The 14,667-nt window shown below is 44.0% G+C and overlaps 1 protein-coding gene across 1 annotated transcript in view; it reads left to right on the forward strand.

Annotated features, from left to right (window-relative positions):
• The window catches only part of LOC306946610 (uncharacterized protein C1orf21), a gene marked incomplete at both ends in the record, with an annotated part of 51,367 nt that overhangs the window by 33,151 nt on the left and 3,549 nt on the right, over positions 1-14,667 (forward strand). Inside the window, 2 exons of the mRNA XM_079535684.1 lie at positions 11,106-11,182; positions 14,307-14,367. Of these exons, the coding sequence (XP_079391810.1) occupies positions 11,106-11,182; positions 14,307-14,367 (138 nt within the window). The remainder of the gene's footprint in view (positions 1-11,105; positions 11,183-14,306; positions 14,368-14,667) is intronic.

Consider the following 14,667-nt stretch of genomic DNA (forward strand, 5'->3'; position numbering starts at 1 on the left):
TCATGTTATTTATTATATTATTATATTATTTTTCTTGTCTTGAAGTTATTCACTGTTTTCTGGTTTTGTGCTTAATAAGCAGTCATTCTCAAATGTTTTTGTCGATATTTAGATACTAATTAATTTTAAACAAACCATCTGAAAGATGCTTTTGTCTTTCAGCAGAATAATTACGCTTCAAAACTTGCTTTTTAAGTCATTTGGAAAGTCCCACTTATTGAGTGCCTGAGAGGTAGGACTCGCTCCTGGAACCTCTTTGCAGCCATATCCATGGGCACTGTTTGTAGTCGTGCAAAGACACAAATTGCAAAGGTGCTCCACGGATGTGTTTAAAATGAAGGAAGTGGTATGAATGCAAAACGGTGAACCTGTTAAAAGAGAGAGAGAGACATCTTTGTTCTTGCTCACAGTAGCATTCAGATATAAGTAAATAATGGCTGACAAGGTGGGAACAGCTCTGCTAATGGTGTGCAGCTTTCCTGAGGTGGGAACCAGAAGAGAATGTTGTTCCTGGTTGTGTCACTCCCTTGGTGTGTTTGGCCTTGGTAAAATTTCATTTCCGTGAGCTGGAAGGACTCCTTGCATGGCTAGATTGGCCCTATTCCTGTGGCAGTGTACCAGAGCTGCGTGGCTGGACTTTTGAATAGCAGAGCTCAGAAAATGGCCGTAAACCAACTGTGAAAATGCAGTCTTAATGAAAGAAGGGCGTACCAAGAGGTAGATGGCCGTGAGCTCCCTTGGGAGAGCGTGGAGATAAAAATTTGCTCACCCTGCAAGCTGAAATTAGTGGGGAGTGACTTTAAGCTTCAGGAATTTGGGGGCTTCAACTAAACTCTGGAATTGAGGATTAGGAGAACACCCCTTATCACCTCAGCTGCTTGTCTTCCCAGATAGGCCTTGATAATGTGGTGAGCTTGTTTTCGTGGAACACCTACTGAGTTAACAAGTGAATGTGCCCTTCTGGATGTAAACGGATGAGGGAAATAGCCCTGGGTGAGAGGCCAGAGCAGTCGCCCACAGCTCAGTTGGTGCTCTCTAAGCAGGGGGACGTGGTTGGATGGGCTGGAGGAGAGACCATGAAAGTCCAGTGGCAAAGGATTTGATACCTGCACTTCCCTATGGGCTGTGCAGTGAGGCCCTCTGATGCAAAGGGGCCAGCCCTGGCAGTACTGAAGCATTGCATATTCATAGTAACCGAGTGATTTTAATGCTCCTAGACCATTAATAGGGCAGTGCTGCATTGCTGCCTGCTTATTTATAGCTGCACATTTGAGGTGGTGTGTGGCTGCCAGTGTTCGTTTGGAAGATCTGAACAGAGGAGCCTTAGGCTGAAAGGAGTGTGTTCCTTCTGCTCTTACTACGGATACGTCTCAGCAGGGTTTAAACATCACAAAACGGGCCTCCCATGCTCTGTCATCTGCAGCATGCCCTTCCTGTCTCTGTGAAGGTTACTTTGGGAATCCTGTACTGGCTGCAGGCTGTGGGCTGCCTGCTTCCCCACCTTCCTTCTTGGCTTCCTTTTTTGTTCGCCTTACCCAGCCATTCTGACACACAGGCAGTGTTCCTGCTGGGGTAGATCAGCCTGCCTGTTGAAGGTGAGCATGCTGCCGATGTACAAATTTTTGTCCGGTCCTGGCAGCTTGCAACACGTGCCTTTTTCCAGGGCTGCCCTCCCTAGAGAAAGGCCAAGGGACATTCCGTTGTGGGCTGTTCAGAAGTTGTGAGTTCATCACACGGAATAAAAGACCTTCTGTGGCCTCTGTTTGAACACGTATAAGCAATGCGCAGAGAGCTGCGACAGCTCCGTCTTGGCTGCTTTGTTTTGTCACAGACATGAGCAGGTGAGAAATACTCGTCAGTGTACTCACTGTGATTGCAAAGTAGATTTTATTTATTAATGTTCTCAGTAGTGACCAGGGAACTCTCCTGGCTTGTTGCAGCTGCTGTGCTTGTATGTGGCTCATCCTGTTACAAAAATGCAGAGGGATTATGGGGCTTTTGGTGGCTTTAATAAAATCTGTTTCTGCTGCTAGGATCATTGATGTGGTATATGACTTGAATTAAAGTTCTCATTAAGTGTAGGGAAGTAATTGATAAACTGCAACATGCAGTGAAAAATGAGTCAGTATTTTTGCGCTAAACGCTTGCGTTCTCCCACTTGCAAGTACCATTCCTATGAATGTGCATTGGAGTGTGCTTCTGATTCAGGCAGAAAGCTTTCACGTTTGGCAATACTGCACCTCTTGGTAGTAATGTGATGGCACAGTGTTTTCTGAACATTCTTGTGATGGAAAAAACCTATTAAATTATAGAGGGACTTTACTTACCTTTGCGCTTTCATGGCTTGAAAAGAAAACTATGTTAAAACTTGGAAGTGGCTGAAGGTCAAGTTGCAGACTTGAAAACTGATTTTGATTCAAAATAGAAAAGTTGAAGATGATGTAAGAATGTATGTTTTGGTTGCATGTGATTTTTGTTAATTTTAGGAAGACAGGTTGGGCCGTGAGTCATGGAATGTGCAGATATTTTACATTAGGACCATTCTTTTTCTACCACATTATTGTTTTGGTTTAGTTTTAGTAATCCAAGGGTGGAGGCAGGAAGACAGATGACCCTTAGCAGCTCTTTGGCTTAAGAGAGATGTTGAGCAATGTACTGCACAGCTTATGTACCCATTAGAAATGTCAACCTCAGTTTATTTCTTCTGGAGCATTTATTTATCTTGGGTTTTCTGATATATGAATGCTCACTGTGTAGATGTAGACTCTGGATATTTGGTAGTAAAGCTTATGATGTTTCATCTGCAAACCACGGTACACAGTAACAAAGTAAGCACACCCTGAGAAGGCTCACACAAACCAGAGTCTTGAACCAGCGCTGCCTCTTTTTAAAAGAGTTGGGCCCTTATCCCCAAATACATGATCTAACCTGTTTTGCAAAGCTGAGCCCCTTCCCTTCCCTTCCCTTCCCTTCCCTTCCCTTCCCTTCCCTTCCCTTCCCTTCCCTTCCCTTCCCTTCCCTTCCCTTCCCTTCCCTTCCCTCCCTTCCTTCCCTTCCCTTCCCTTCCCTTCCCTTCCCTTCCCTTCCCTTCCCTTCCCTTCCCTTCCCTTCCCTTCCCTTCCCTTCCCTTCCCTCCCTCCCTCCCCTCTCCCTCCCCTCCCCTCCCCTCTCCTTCCCCTTTCTCTCTGGGGGGGGGGGGGGGGGGGGGGGGGGGGGATTAACTTCGAGAGTAAAAATAGTTGGTGGAGCTGCATGCAGTTTCTGTCCATTTGCTTATGAGTCTCAGAGCTGCTGCCTGCAGAGAAATGCAGTCTCTGAATGCAGGAGGTCAACCTCACTGGTTTTTAGATGCCACATCAAAAACAAGAATTTCTCTTGCTCTCCGGTGTGGCAATACACGTGATACATTCTGACTTCAGTAAAGCTTTAAATGCTGTGACCAAAATGAGAAGCGAACTTTGTATGAAAGGTGTAGGCAGATGGGAAAGAGCCCAGAGGGGAGTGACAAGAATAGGAGGCTTAGCAAACATAAGCTGTAATGGAAGATGGAATGAATTGATTTGTTTAGCCTAAAAGTACAGAAGGAAAATGCAAGTCACTTGGTACAGAAAAGGTTGCTTTAAAAGGCAGGACAGTCTGCTTTCCTCCATGACCACAGACAGATGCCAGAAGACATTGGGCAAAGATTTAAGTTGATTATTAGGACAGCCATTGGAACTTTCAGGGTCACAAAGTGAAAGACAGGCTGTTGAGAAAACCCACAGGACTGGGATTTGGAGAATGGATTAGACAAAAATCCTTGAAGTAGTTTAGATATGTGCCCTCAGGTGGTGCAATTAGACAGTGCTCTGAAATATCTTCCTTTTGTGCTGGCTGAGACTTTGGGAAGCTTTCAGATGACAGAGCTTGCAGAGTTTCATAATGGTGTTTTCCTGGAGAAAAGATGTACAAATTTCTGGCAAAAGAAGGCAGAGCTCCTTTTGAGTCTTTTCTGTGCCCACACCTACCTGTGAGCCTTGGGAAGAAGTAATGCAGGAAGTGAGATGATGGACTTTAAAATCAGATGGGACAGTAAAAGGCTTATCGGGCACAGAATCACTCAGTTACTGTTGAGTCACAGAATCATTAAGGCTGAAAAAAAAACACTGAGATCATCTAGTACAACAGTCAATATCTGTTAGACATCAGTATTTCCAGGCCTGTAATTGGATCTTAATGGAGTTTTTTTTAAATCCAGTATTGGTTTGGATATCTTCTAATCTGCAGTATTGTGGGTATCCCAAGCTATTTCTCATTTATCCTGGATGGAATATGTTTACTCTGTTGGTGCTCCTTTTTGCTAACACCCAGGAGACACACTTATCTGCTCTTTTTCCAGGTAAACTTAGCACAAAAACTCAGCTTCCATTACTGATTTAAACAGCTTATAACATGTTTGAGCCATCTGTGATTGACTTTCATTCTGCTGTATATGATATCTATTCTCCAGTATCACTCAAGTAAATTTGTTTGGAGAATTCATACAAAATCCATTTCTGAGGGCTAGAAACTCAGAAAGCGAGCAGGCTGCTGTGTTCTTTGTGAAATAAAAATATTTCTTCCTGCTATTTGTGGAAAAACAAGGCAATGAAAAGATTGTACAAACCCATAAGTTCAGGTTCCATTCACAGCCATAGTACTCTCGTATGTCATAGTACGTGTCAAACAACAATATTCACACTATTAAGTTCTTTGAAGTGTAAATTTTACCCATTCTTAGGAAGATTGCCAGGTAGCAAGAACTGTAGCTCTGTTCTGTTGGGTCTTAAATCTTGTGCCCTGTATGGCCTTCAAAGTTAATGCAAACAAAACAGCCACTGAGGAGATCAAAATACAGGCGTTTAAATATGTGCCAGAGATGACATTTATGATTGCAATCTACCAAAAATGTTCACCTTGAACAGAGAATGAGAGCTTATTGTAGTGAATTCCTGCTGTTTTGGAACATACATGGCTGTGGTTTTGTTCCCTTCATCAGACTCACAGCAAGTGGAAGATGCAGTTGGCCAGCAGTGGGCATTTGCAGCAGCACACCACCTGCTGCATGCGATGCTCCATGTGTTCAGAGTGTTTCCTGTGATGTCAGGCTGTGGGAATTGGAAAAACGTTGTGGGAATAACTGGTGTGGGAGTGCCTGTGTGTTAGGGGCGCATGGAGGTGGTTTCTGTATTGATGCTGCTGCTTTATGCATGAGAACCAGCCATGCAGGCTGTGCATCTCAAAACCTTCCCGTTGCAAGTACATTTGTATTGATGAGTAGTGCTATTGTAATTTTTCTGCCATGACACTTGTCAGGATTACTTCTTGCTGTTGTTTATTCTGCTTGCGTTTGGTTTAACTGTTTTTCTTGATTTGCACCATGTTTTCTAATTAGTTCAGTTTTTCTTCCTTGCTGACTTGGCAAGCGACGAACACAGAAGAGATTTGTGTTTACAGTTGAGCCTTAGATTTATCTCTGGTTGTACAAGGGGCAGAAATATCTTGAGGAAAGAGTAATAAACATTCATCAATGGTTGCTGAACATTTATGAGACCAGGCAGTGGATGCTGGCACAGTGGGGGGTTGGTGGTGCTCTTCAGCAGGGGTGACAGTGACAGTGGGTCACCTCTGTTGGTGCAGGTTTTCACAACCACAGCATGCAGGGTCTTCACTGCTGCATAGCTAACGGTGGTGACTGATGAAAAACATTGTTGTGTAGCTGGGAATTTGCCCTATCAAGTGCAGCTACTGTGCTCATTCTGTCCAGTTTCAATGGAAATAAATCTGACCAACATATATGCAGCCCAAGACAATTCCTCTTCACTCAAAGCAGCCTAGGCAAGCAAAAGGTTGGACACCCGTGGGGTAGTGTATGGGAGCATTCAGAGCTGTGTTTGTCATTGGTCTTGGCTGGTTCTGTCTGTGCAGGAAGGTCTCAGGATGCTGTGCTTGTCTGTGCTGTTGGAGGCATCTTTCAGGGTGGGTGTAGGCACATTCTGCAAGCAGGCTGGCAAAGCCCAGTCTCTCCTCAGAAAAAATTTTGCATCCACCTATTTAAAAAGCCTGGAAATGATGCATTTGGCTCTCTAGATATTTTCTCTTGCATGTCTTTGAAGGACATAAAGCTCTTCAAACCCATCCCACTAAGAACCTCTGCAAAAATTGCAGTAGCAATAACCTGCTTGTCATTCCAGCAAAGTGCCTTCTTGGAGCACAAACTAATGGATATGTGTCCTGATGCAAACAGGCTGCTTAACACACCAGATTGCTTCTAAGGCTCTATGTTGTTTATTCCTGGTCATAAATGTTTTACAGACTTCATGCCATGCCCTTGTTTCATGCTTAATGCCAGCTTTTTCCACATTACTACACTTGCTGGAAAACTGCTTTCAGGAGATCTCCATGAAAAATTTGAGAGCACGAGTAATATATACATTTACTATAAATAACTATATTTCTGTAAAGAGCTTGTTGAGAGGGAGAGAATAATTAATGACACAGGCTTAAAAAGCAGTAACTTTGAGCCAGGGTGGCTGTACAGTCCAGAAGACTGACATACCTGCAAAAGAGCAAAAGTAAGGTTGATTGTGCTTTCTGTTGCCAAGTGCCCTAGAATCCTTTGAAGTTTCCTCCAGAGCCAGTCTGGTCTTTTAAAACTCGATCCATCTATTTTTTATTTGCTAGATAAAACTTTCAACCATCCTGGTGTACCAAAGCCATTAAAGATGGGGTGTATTAGGAGGATTGGTGAGCAGGTCTCCATTTTCCTTGCAGTATTTCTGGGCATCTCTCAGTGTGAGCAAGTATCCTTCACGCCCTGAAGCAATCCCAAACTATGTGCTGTACAGAACGGTGAGGGATAGTTTGCAGAGCAGTTGTACAGGAGTCATTCCTCAACTTATTTTTGCAGGCTGTAGACATTGTAGACATTCCCCTTTATCTGCCTCCCATCCTGGAGTACCACCAAACATGGAAGAGCCGAGAAGCCCTGATGTTCAAGGCAGCACCATCCTCCTGTTGCAGAACAGAGGCACTTTGCAGGCGACTTCTACTTTCTTGGAAGGGACCCCTTCAAGTGTGAAGTTTGGCAGCGTATCTGCATGAAGGAGCTTGGAGATAGAATCATTTTTATTTTTCTGGATGGGAAGATTCAAATGTGCAATCCCCACACCTTTATTGGGTGAAACAAGAATAGAATGGCAAAGTTCAGCTGAGAGGTTCCGAAGGAAATGGCTGCTCGTATTTATCGTTTCTGTTTCTCACCAGTCGTTTTGTCTGTTTAACTGCCTTTGTTTCCTGCCTTCGATCCATCTCTTCCTACATCAGTATTTCAGTTCATCTTTAGCCTTCCTGGTATGTGGTTACTCTAAAAAATCCATTGGAATTCCCATAACCAAGTAGTCAAGGCTTTCTAATGTGCACAGTGAAGGAGGAGGGGTTGAAAAGCTGATGGGGAGGTTTAAAAACTTCTTGCTGTTAGACCTAGTAAATATTAATGCCTTTAAAAACCCCTTAGTGGTCGGAAATTCTCTTTTATTTTTTTTTTCTGCTCTTCAGTGATCATAGAATCATAGAATGGCCTGGGTTGAAAAGGACCACAGTGCTCATCTAGTTTCAACCCTCTGCTATGTGCAGGGTCACCAACCAGCAGACCAGGCTGCCCAGAGCCACATCCATGAACTGTATTTAGATATTCAGGAGAAGTCCTTTGACTTTCTCCAGATGGAGCTCTTTTCTTCTTCTTCTTTTTTTGTTTTCTTCTCAACTTTACATTTTTGGATGATTTTTCACATTTGTTTGGATCCCGCAGCCTTACTTGAGCATAATTGGCTCATTAGGTTTTCTGCTATTAATCACCCCTGATCTTAGCTTCTTCAAAGGCACTTAAAAAAGCAGCTACAAATTACTGCTCTAACTCATCTTACTTTCAGCTGAATGTGCAAGCTAATCCAGTGAATAAGCCAATCTAAGGAAAAAGCAGATCCTTCCAGCCCTTGTAATCAATACTTTAAATCATATTTTGCTGAGCAAGATTGAGCAGGTGTGTGTGTGCTCTCCTCTGTATTCCGCATTTCTGGAGCTGCAGTCCATACAGTAATAACCACTCAGTTATACCTAGCAAGGAGGAGTGAGTTTCAGGATGATTGTAGTGAGTTTGAGAAAGCTACTGATAAAAGCATAGGATTTCTTTCTGCCAAATCTGGCTTATGATCCTGGCGTTTCTGCAGGCTGCGTGCGTGATGTTGGCAAGGTTCAAAGAATCTGATTTTCTTCCAACAATACCTGCCCACATGTTTCTGCCTCCCTCTTCTTTCCATGCTTAAATGGCTACGATTTCAACCTGAAATCTTCAGGTTTTGAGCTCTCCCTGTCTTTTATGTAAGGGTAGAACTTAACAAACATACTCAAAAAATTATTTTCTGGTGTCAGATTTATTGAGAATGATCTTTTGTAGGGAGAAGGCACCATGAGCAAGCCCTTCCTTCTTAGCTGAGGAAATCAAACCTGATATCTATTGCAAGGTGCTGCCCAGGACTGGGGCAATGCATGCATCAGCCACGGAGCAACACCAGCACCCACTGACTGCTTTCATGCGTCCATCAGCCTGTGTGAAAGCCCACACCGTGACCTACCAGCAGTCACAGACGTCTGGGAGGGATCGGAGTTTGAGCCAACGTTGGCTTTTCTCACAGCTGATGTTGAGAGACTTACTGTGGAAGAGTGATGGCATGGATAGGAAGAAGGTGGGCTCTGTGTGTCAGCAGCATCCACACTCCAGCTGCGTCAATACAAAGAGGCTCATTTTGCTGGCATTCAGTTTTCCCCTGTCTGGTTGCATATTTTTTCAATTACCATAACTTTAGAGAGAAACAATTGAAGACCAACATGCAACTGCTGGTTAATGAAAATCAGCCATTAGGTGGCAGAATTGCTAATTGCATCTTTAATTGATTTCTTTCTGGCCTGTCTCATCAGTTAAGGAAAGAAACACATGGAACAAAATGTAGTCTCTTCATTAAATACGTTGGTGTTTATGAGAGCATCTTGCTCTCAGCCTTGCATTACGAAGCCCTGTGTGTGGCCACGAATTTGAAGGGAGTTGAGTTGTTAGCAGCTCACCTCTGTCCTTCTGTAGACACCTTAAGAAAATACCTGAAGTACCAGTGCTGCTGGAGATGGCTTTGGAAGCACCAAGGGAAATGCTGACAGAGATTTAATTACAATGGCAGTAGTGGCTGTTGCTGTGTTAATAGCAGCTGGTGGTGCAGTCACTGCCATCTGTTAATGCCCCAAAATTGTGATATGGCACATCCTTTATGGAGGAATTAACAGTAATTTATGTATCTATCAAATGAAATCACCTTGATTTGCTGACAGCTTTACCTTGATAATGATTAATTGCAAAATAATGGCGAGTTAAATGTACCACTGTGAGCATTTTTACCATAAGCTAGCTAATGCCCCTGTCTAAGTACAGCATCCTGGAGGGTTTATTTTTGAAGTGCTGGTGAGGGGGCATTATTTGATGCATTTACTTCCAATAATCTGTATAAGCAGAGCTAGATTAAGGGCTGAATTTAGCGTATTAATTTCTATTTGCAGCAGATTAGGACTCTAAAAACACTTGTGGTTCTGCCGATGCGTGCTAACTTATGAAATGTTAATGACTGCTCTTATGCTTCAAAAAGAGAGAAAATGAGGCTGAACTGGAAGGAGGGCCTCTGCAACCCAGGGTGGGTGAGCCTGGGGCAGCACAACGCCAAGTGAATGGGCAGGCCAAGTGTGTGTCTCATGGCTCCCAGGTCGTCTGGCTGCGCTCTAAGTCAGAATCCAAACCATTCATTTCTGATGAATCAGTTTCTCTTCCAAGTGATGGAGGGGAATATTCCATCTGAGTATACTCTGAGGAGTTATTTTTGAATATCAGCTTCTATCAAAGCCTTTATTTTGGTCAGTGTGATGAACTGTCAGTGCCATAAATAGCAGTGAAAAATGAAGTACCGACCCGATTTGGGGCCCTGTTGGTTTTCATTTCCCTCCCAACTCCTTTTGTTTGTTCCTGCTGAACAGCAGATGGAGGAGGTGACATGTTCTCTGGTTAGGTAGAAGAACTGTAAGTAATAAACAATGGAGGAGTGTTAATTATCAGAAGCAGTAGGAGGGAAAGAGTAAACTTTGCATTATTGAAGTCAAGTGAACTCAAAATCTATTTCCTTCTTCCTGGGTAAGTCAGTCAGTCACCCACAGTTAGAATCATAGAGTCACTGGATCACCGAGGTTGGAGAAGACGTGCAGGATCATCCAGTGCAGCTGTCTGCCTATCACCAGTAGTGCTCACAATTATAAAATGATTTTAAAGCAAACGGTTCTGTCCTGTTCTGCTGCTTTGGCTTTCCAGTGCATCCAAGGAAGGCTGTGGCTGGGGCAGGGGGATGTTTGCTAGGACTTGGGATAGAGGCTTCTTTCTCCCTCACTTTATTTTCATGCAAGGCACTGTTTTCTGTTAGGGAGGATTAGAAGGCATGCATTAAACAGTGTTAAATTTGCTGAGGCAGTTGATGCTTACGGGTCTTGTAGAATTATTCATTAAAATATTAAATGCTAGACAGCCTGCCTTTTTTTAAAATTCAGTGATTTAGTGTCTCTCTTAAATATCACGAGTGTAATTCAGACATCTAAAGACCAAATAAGACAAAACAAAACCATCAAAATCACACACAGAAACGTTGATTCTTGGGTTTGCATTCCCTAAATTGTCACTGAAGTGATGGGGATGGATTTGCTTGGCAGGAAGGCTGCAAGTTTGACTCAGCTCCCTCCCACCAGCTATCCCAAGCACACCATGCAGACTGGAGGGGCTTCTGCAGGGATTGTTTCACACTTTCCCACCCAGGACAATGGCCCTGCATCTTACAAGGCTGTAGCATCAGTGGTGTTGCCTTCAATTTTGTTTCTGGTGAGCTTTTCTCGTTTGGTTGCACAGGTGGCAGGGAGCAGCAGAGTGTGACACTGATGAGAAATGCTTGCGTGCTTTGTTGCTTGATAAATGCTGATGATATCTCTGTTGTGTTTTCTGTGTGTTCCAGGAAAAAAGTGCCAGTTCAAATGTAAGACTTAAATCTAATAAAGAGATCCCAGGATTAGTACATCAACCCAGAGCAAAGTAAGTTCAGTTGTTTTTATTTAATTTTAATACAAACAATTGTGGAATTGAAGTAGTATCTGTGGCCCAGTTAAGCCAATTCGTGGTTCGAGCAGCCCTAAATCCATACCCACTTGAACTAAATCAGGTAAGAGCAGTGTTGGCATCAGCCTCCTGCAGTGTCCTGTCCCTCGCACAGCTGAGATGCAGCACTCAAATGTGTGTGAGATGCACCTTGCCATGCCTTACAGGAATACCGTACTGTGTTACTTCTCAGTTTTTCATGTTTTACACACAGACAAATATATGTGTGCACTGGTGTTCCTGATCACTAGCAGCTAAGTTCCCAGGGAAGCTTTTGCTGGCTCTTGGCTTAAGTTAGCAGACTTAGAGCCTGTCAGACCCCTGGGAGAACCCCTTCCATTTCAAACAGTGAGGTTGTTTCTTGGAATGAAGGTTGATTCGCAGCTGAGATGGCCTGGCTGAGATCAGTCCACGTGGCATATGCCGTGAAATATTTAGCTTCTGTGGCAGGGTTGTTACTGGTGGTAGTTACTTGTTTCTTATCTAATTTACCATTATGTTTTAATCACTAATTGGATTGAAGATAACACTGTGAGGAGCCATATATCAGGTTCTTAACAGAGAGACGATAAACCTTTGCTGCTGAGTTTTGAACATCAGCAGTAATCCTGTTCTTTATGCTCTGCCTTCAGGACACTTATTAACTTAAACTTGCCACATACCAGGTGCACTGTATGCAGTTTCACTAATTTCCTAATGAACTGACGGTGTAATTCAGTCTCCTTTCAAACAGAGGAGACAAAGTGCTTTGGATGTAATTGCAAAGAAATTTGCAGCAAGGAGGCGAGGGTAGAACCACCATTCAGCAAAGCAAAGCTATGCTTCGTTACTGCAGCCTGCTCCTTCCCAGCAGGGTCAGAGGTGTATTCCAGTGCTTTGATATCAAGCACAGTTGTCTTCTTCTGTGCCTGCAAGTGTTAGTCAGCCTGGGCCAAAAGGAGCCCTTCTTTTTGAAGAGTCCCCTCTTCTAGTGCATCCAGGGCAGCGTGGAAAAGGGCAGCTTAACTAAAGGAGCAGAAACAGGCAGGTAAATGGCAAGGAGTTTCTTTTAGCACCCTTGCAAGAATGGGTGTTATTTCAAATTGAAAAGCAGACCAAAGTAAGATTGTGAGGGCTTCTCCTGTACATAGGAGGATTTCGGTTTCTACATCTGCAGCCCTGGAATTCTAAAGCAATATGTAAGGAGCCAGCAGTAAACTTAGGGGGACTTTGGCAAGGCCAAGGGGCTGGTCCTTCCTTGCCATGCTGGGTGCTAGTGAAGCTGTACCTTCATGGGGCTTCGTCCTTGCATCTTACCGTTGCAAACCAACTGACATCTTGGAGAATCCCATTTTTTGGTAAAATGTGTTCCATCAGCCAGGCACGGAATATTTAAAATACAAATGTGCTTCCTGATGTTTTCTGATTTCTTTCTGGGGAAGAAGATTTCTTCTGCTCCAGTGCGGTGCTTTTCTCTCTCAGTATTATTCCCTGCTAAGGATTTTATAATTTCCCACAGCTCCTCAAAACACACACACTGTCACATTTGTGTGCTGCATCTTTAGGGCAATTTTATTGCTTGGTAAAACTTTTCTGAGGATCGTGTCCTGTCCCCAATGGGAATTCTGATGTTTATGGCAATGCAATACCTTTTCTTCCCCTCCACTTAGCTTTCTTACTAGCTGTGGTTGAAGTGAACAGTCTGATTTGACCCAAAACTGGATCTACGATGGTGCGAAGGCAAAAACATGTTTCCAGAGCTCTCTCCATCTCACGAAGTACAGCAAGAGCTGTGCTTCAGTGGGGATGCTTTCCCTCCCTGCTGTACATTGCAGGTCCCTCGATGTCTCTGCTGGGGCTGAGTTCCTGCACCTCCTTACCAATTGGGTGTACCAGCATTACAACAGGGCTTCTGCTCACGCTCCTTCCATCTGCTGAGAAATCTCCATGTGTTGGTCATCAGAGCAGCAGCCTTTGCCAGCAGCTGTTTCTGTCCAATGGTGATGCTTGGGGATTGAATTCTGCAATCTGCTGGGGACTTTAAGTGTAGGAATTTTTCATCTGCTTCCAAAAATTACATTATCATCTGTAGAGTAAGTGGGTCTTCAGGGCCAGGAATCTGCCTGGCCAGAGGACAGATGGCAAGATTTGCTGCCCCATATAAGCATGTTGTCCCCATTACCATTGAAGAAAAGCTCCAAGATCTGTGTGTCTTTCAGACTACCTGGCGTCGCTGTTGTGACTGGCACCAGTCTCCCATTCCTTCTCCCTCTGCTCTTTTTCCTTCCTGCCTGCAGTGCCTGGCATTTCTCTGCAGACCCCACATGCCCAGGGCTCTGCTGCAGTTCCAAAGGAAGCTCCACCCCTGTGTTGCAGAAGGGATGTTGTTATTTCAGGAAAGAGGCTCTTACCACCCCATAGCATAAATAGAGCAGACACACCCCAAGCATTGTCTGCTTCACATCCTCACCTTCGTCTCCTCACTCTTTCCCTTTGTGTCTGCCCTTGCTGTATTTTGGGATCACAGGTCACCCCTGGGGAAGGGCTTATTGTCTGGTGCAACCATCAAGTGTTTGACAGCCAGAAGCTGTCTTTTCCAGCCCTATTCACTAATGCAGAACCCCCTCACTAAATGCTGAGCCTCTTGATGCTGTAGATTTGATTGATGTGAATGGTCTGTGAGGTCACCCAAGCTGAGCCTGAGGCCACACTTGAGTACTTGCCCAGCTGTAGTGGGGCAGAGAGGTTTTGCAGAACAAGGCTGTGATTTGGACCTTCATCTCACATTGCAGGCACTTTGTGCTGGTGAAGCTGGCAGTCTTCAGTGCTTTGTTTTGAGGGGGCTTTTCCAGCCCAGTGAGAGGGAGTGGGCTGTCAGGTTTCCTCTGGATACGTGTGGATGCTGGTTACCATCCCAGGTCTAGCACACATGCAGAATCAAATGCAGGAATGTCTTCTATAGAGCAAAATCATGAAGTGATGTGTTTTTCCATGGAGGTAACACTTAAAGCTGGGTCAGTGTGAGTGCTTTTTTAAATGGAAAAAGTTCTGTTGGTACTGATGCTGTGCCTTTGCTTTTCAGCATGCACATCTCTGAAAGCCAACAAGAATTCTTCAGAATGCTTGATGAAAAAATTGAAAAGGTAAGGAGCTATAAAGTTCTGTTTTGATCCTGTTTTCCCAGCTCTATGGGGAGGAAAAGTGGGCACTGCTGTGGCATTTGTGTCCTACACTTCTCCAAGGGTCTTGAACAAATGCATTAATCCTGTAAATATCGAGCTGCTTTCTCTGTAAAGCATCACCTTCCGGAATGTGAAATGCATCATCTCCAGTGAAATGAGTTTTCCAAAGATGTGTTTTATCTACAGACCAGAGCATCTGATGGCTGTATCTAGTTATTAGAATTCAGGTTAGTTTTGTTTTCTAGGTTTGTTCTGGGGCAG

Source organism: Tetrao urogallus (genome assembly GCF_951394365.1).
Source record: "Tetrao urogallus genome assembly, chromosome: 5".
Lineage (NCBI taxonomy): Eukaryota > Metazoa > Chordata > Aves > Galliformes > Phasianidae > Tetrao > Tetrao urogallus.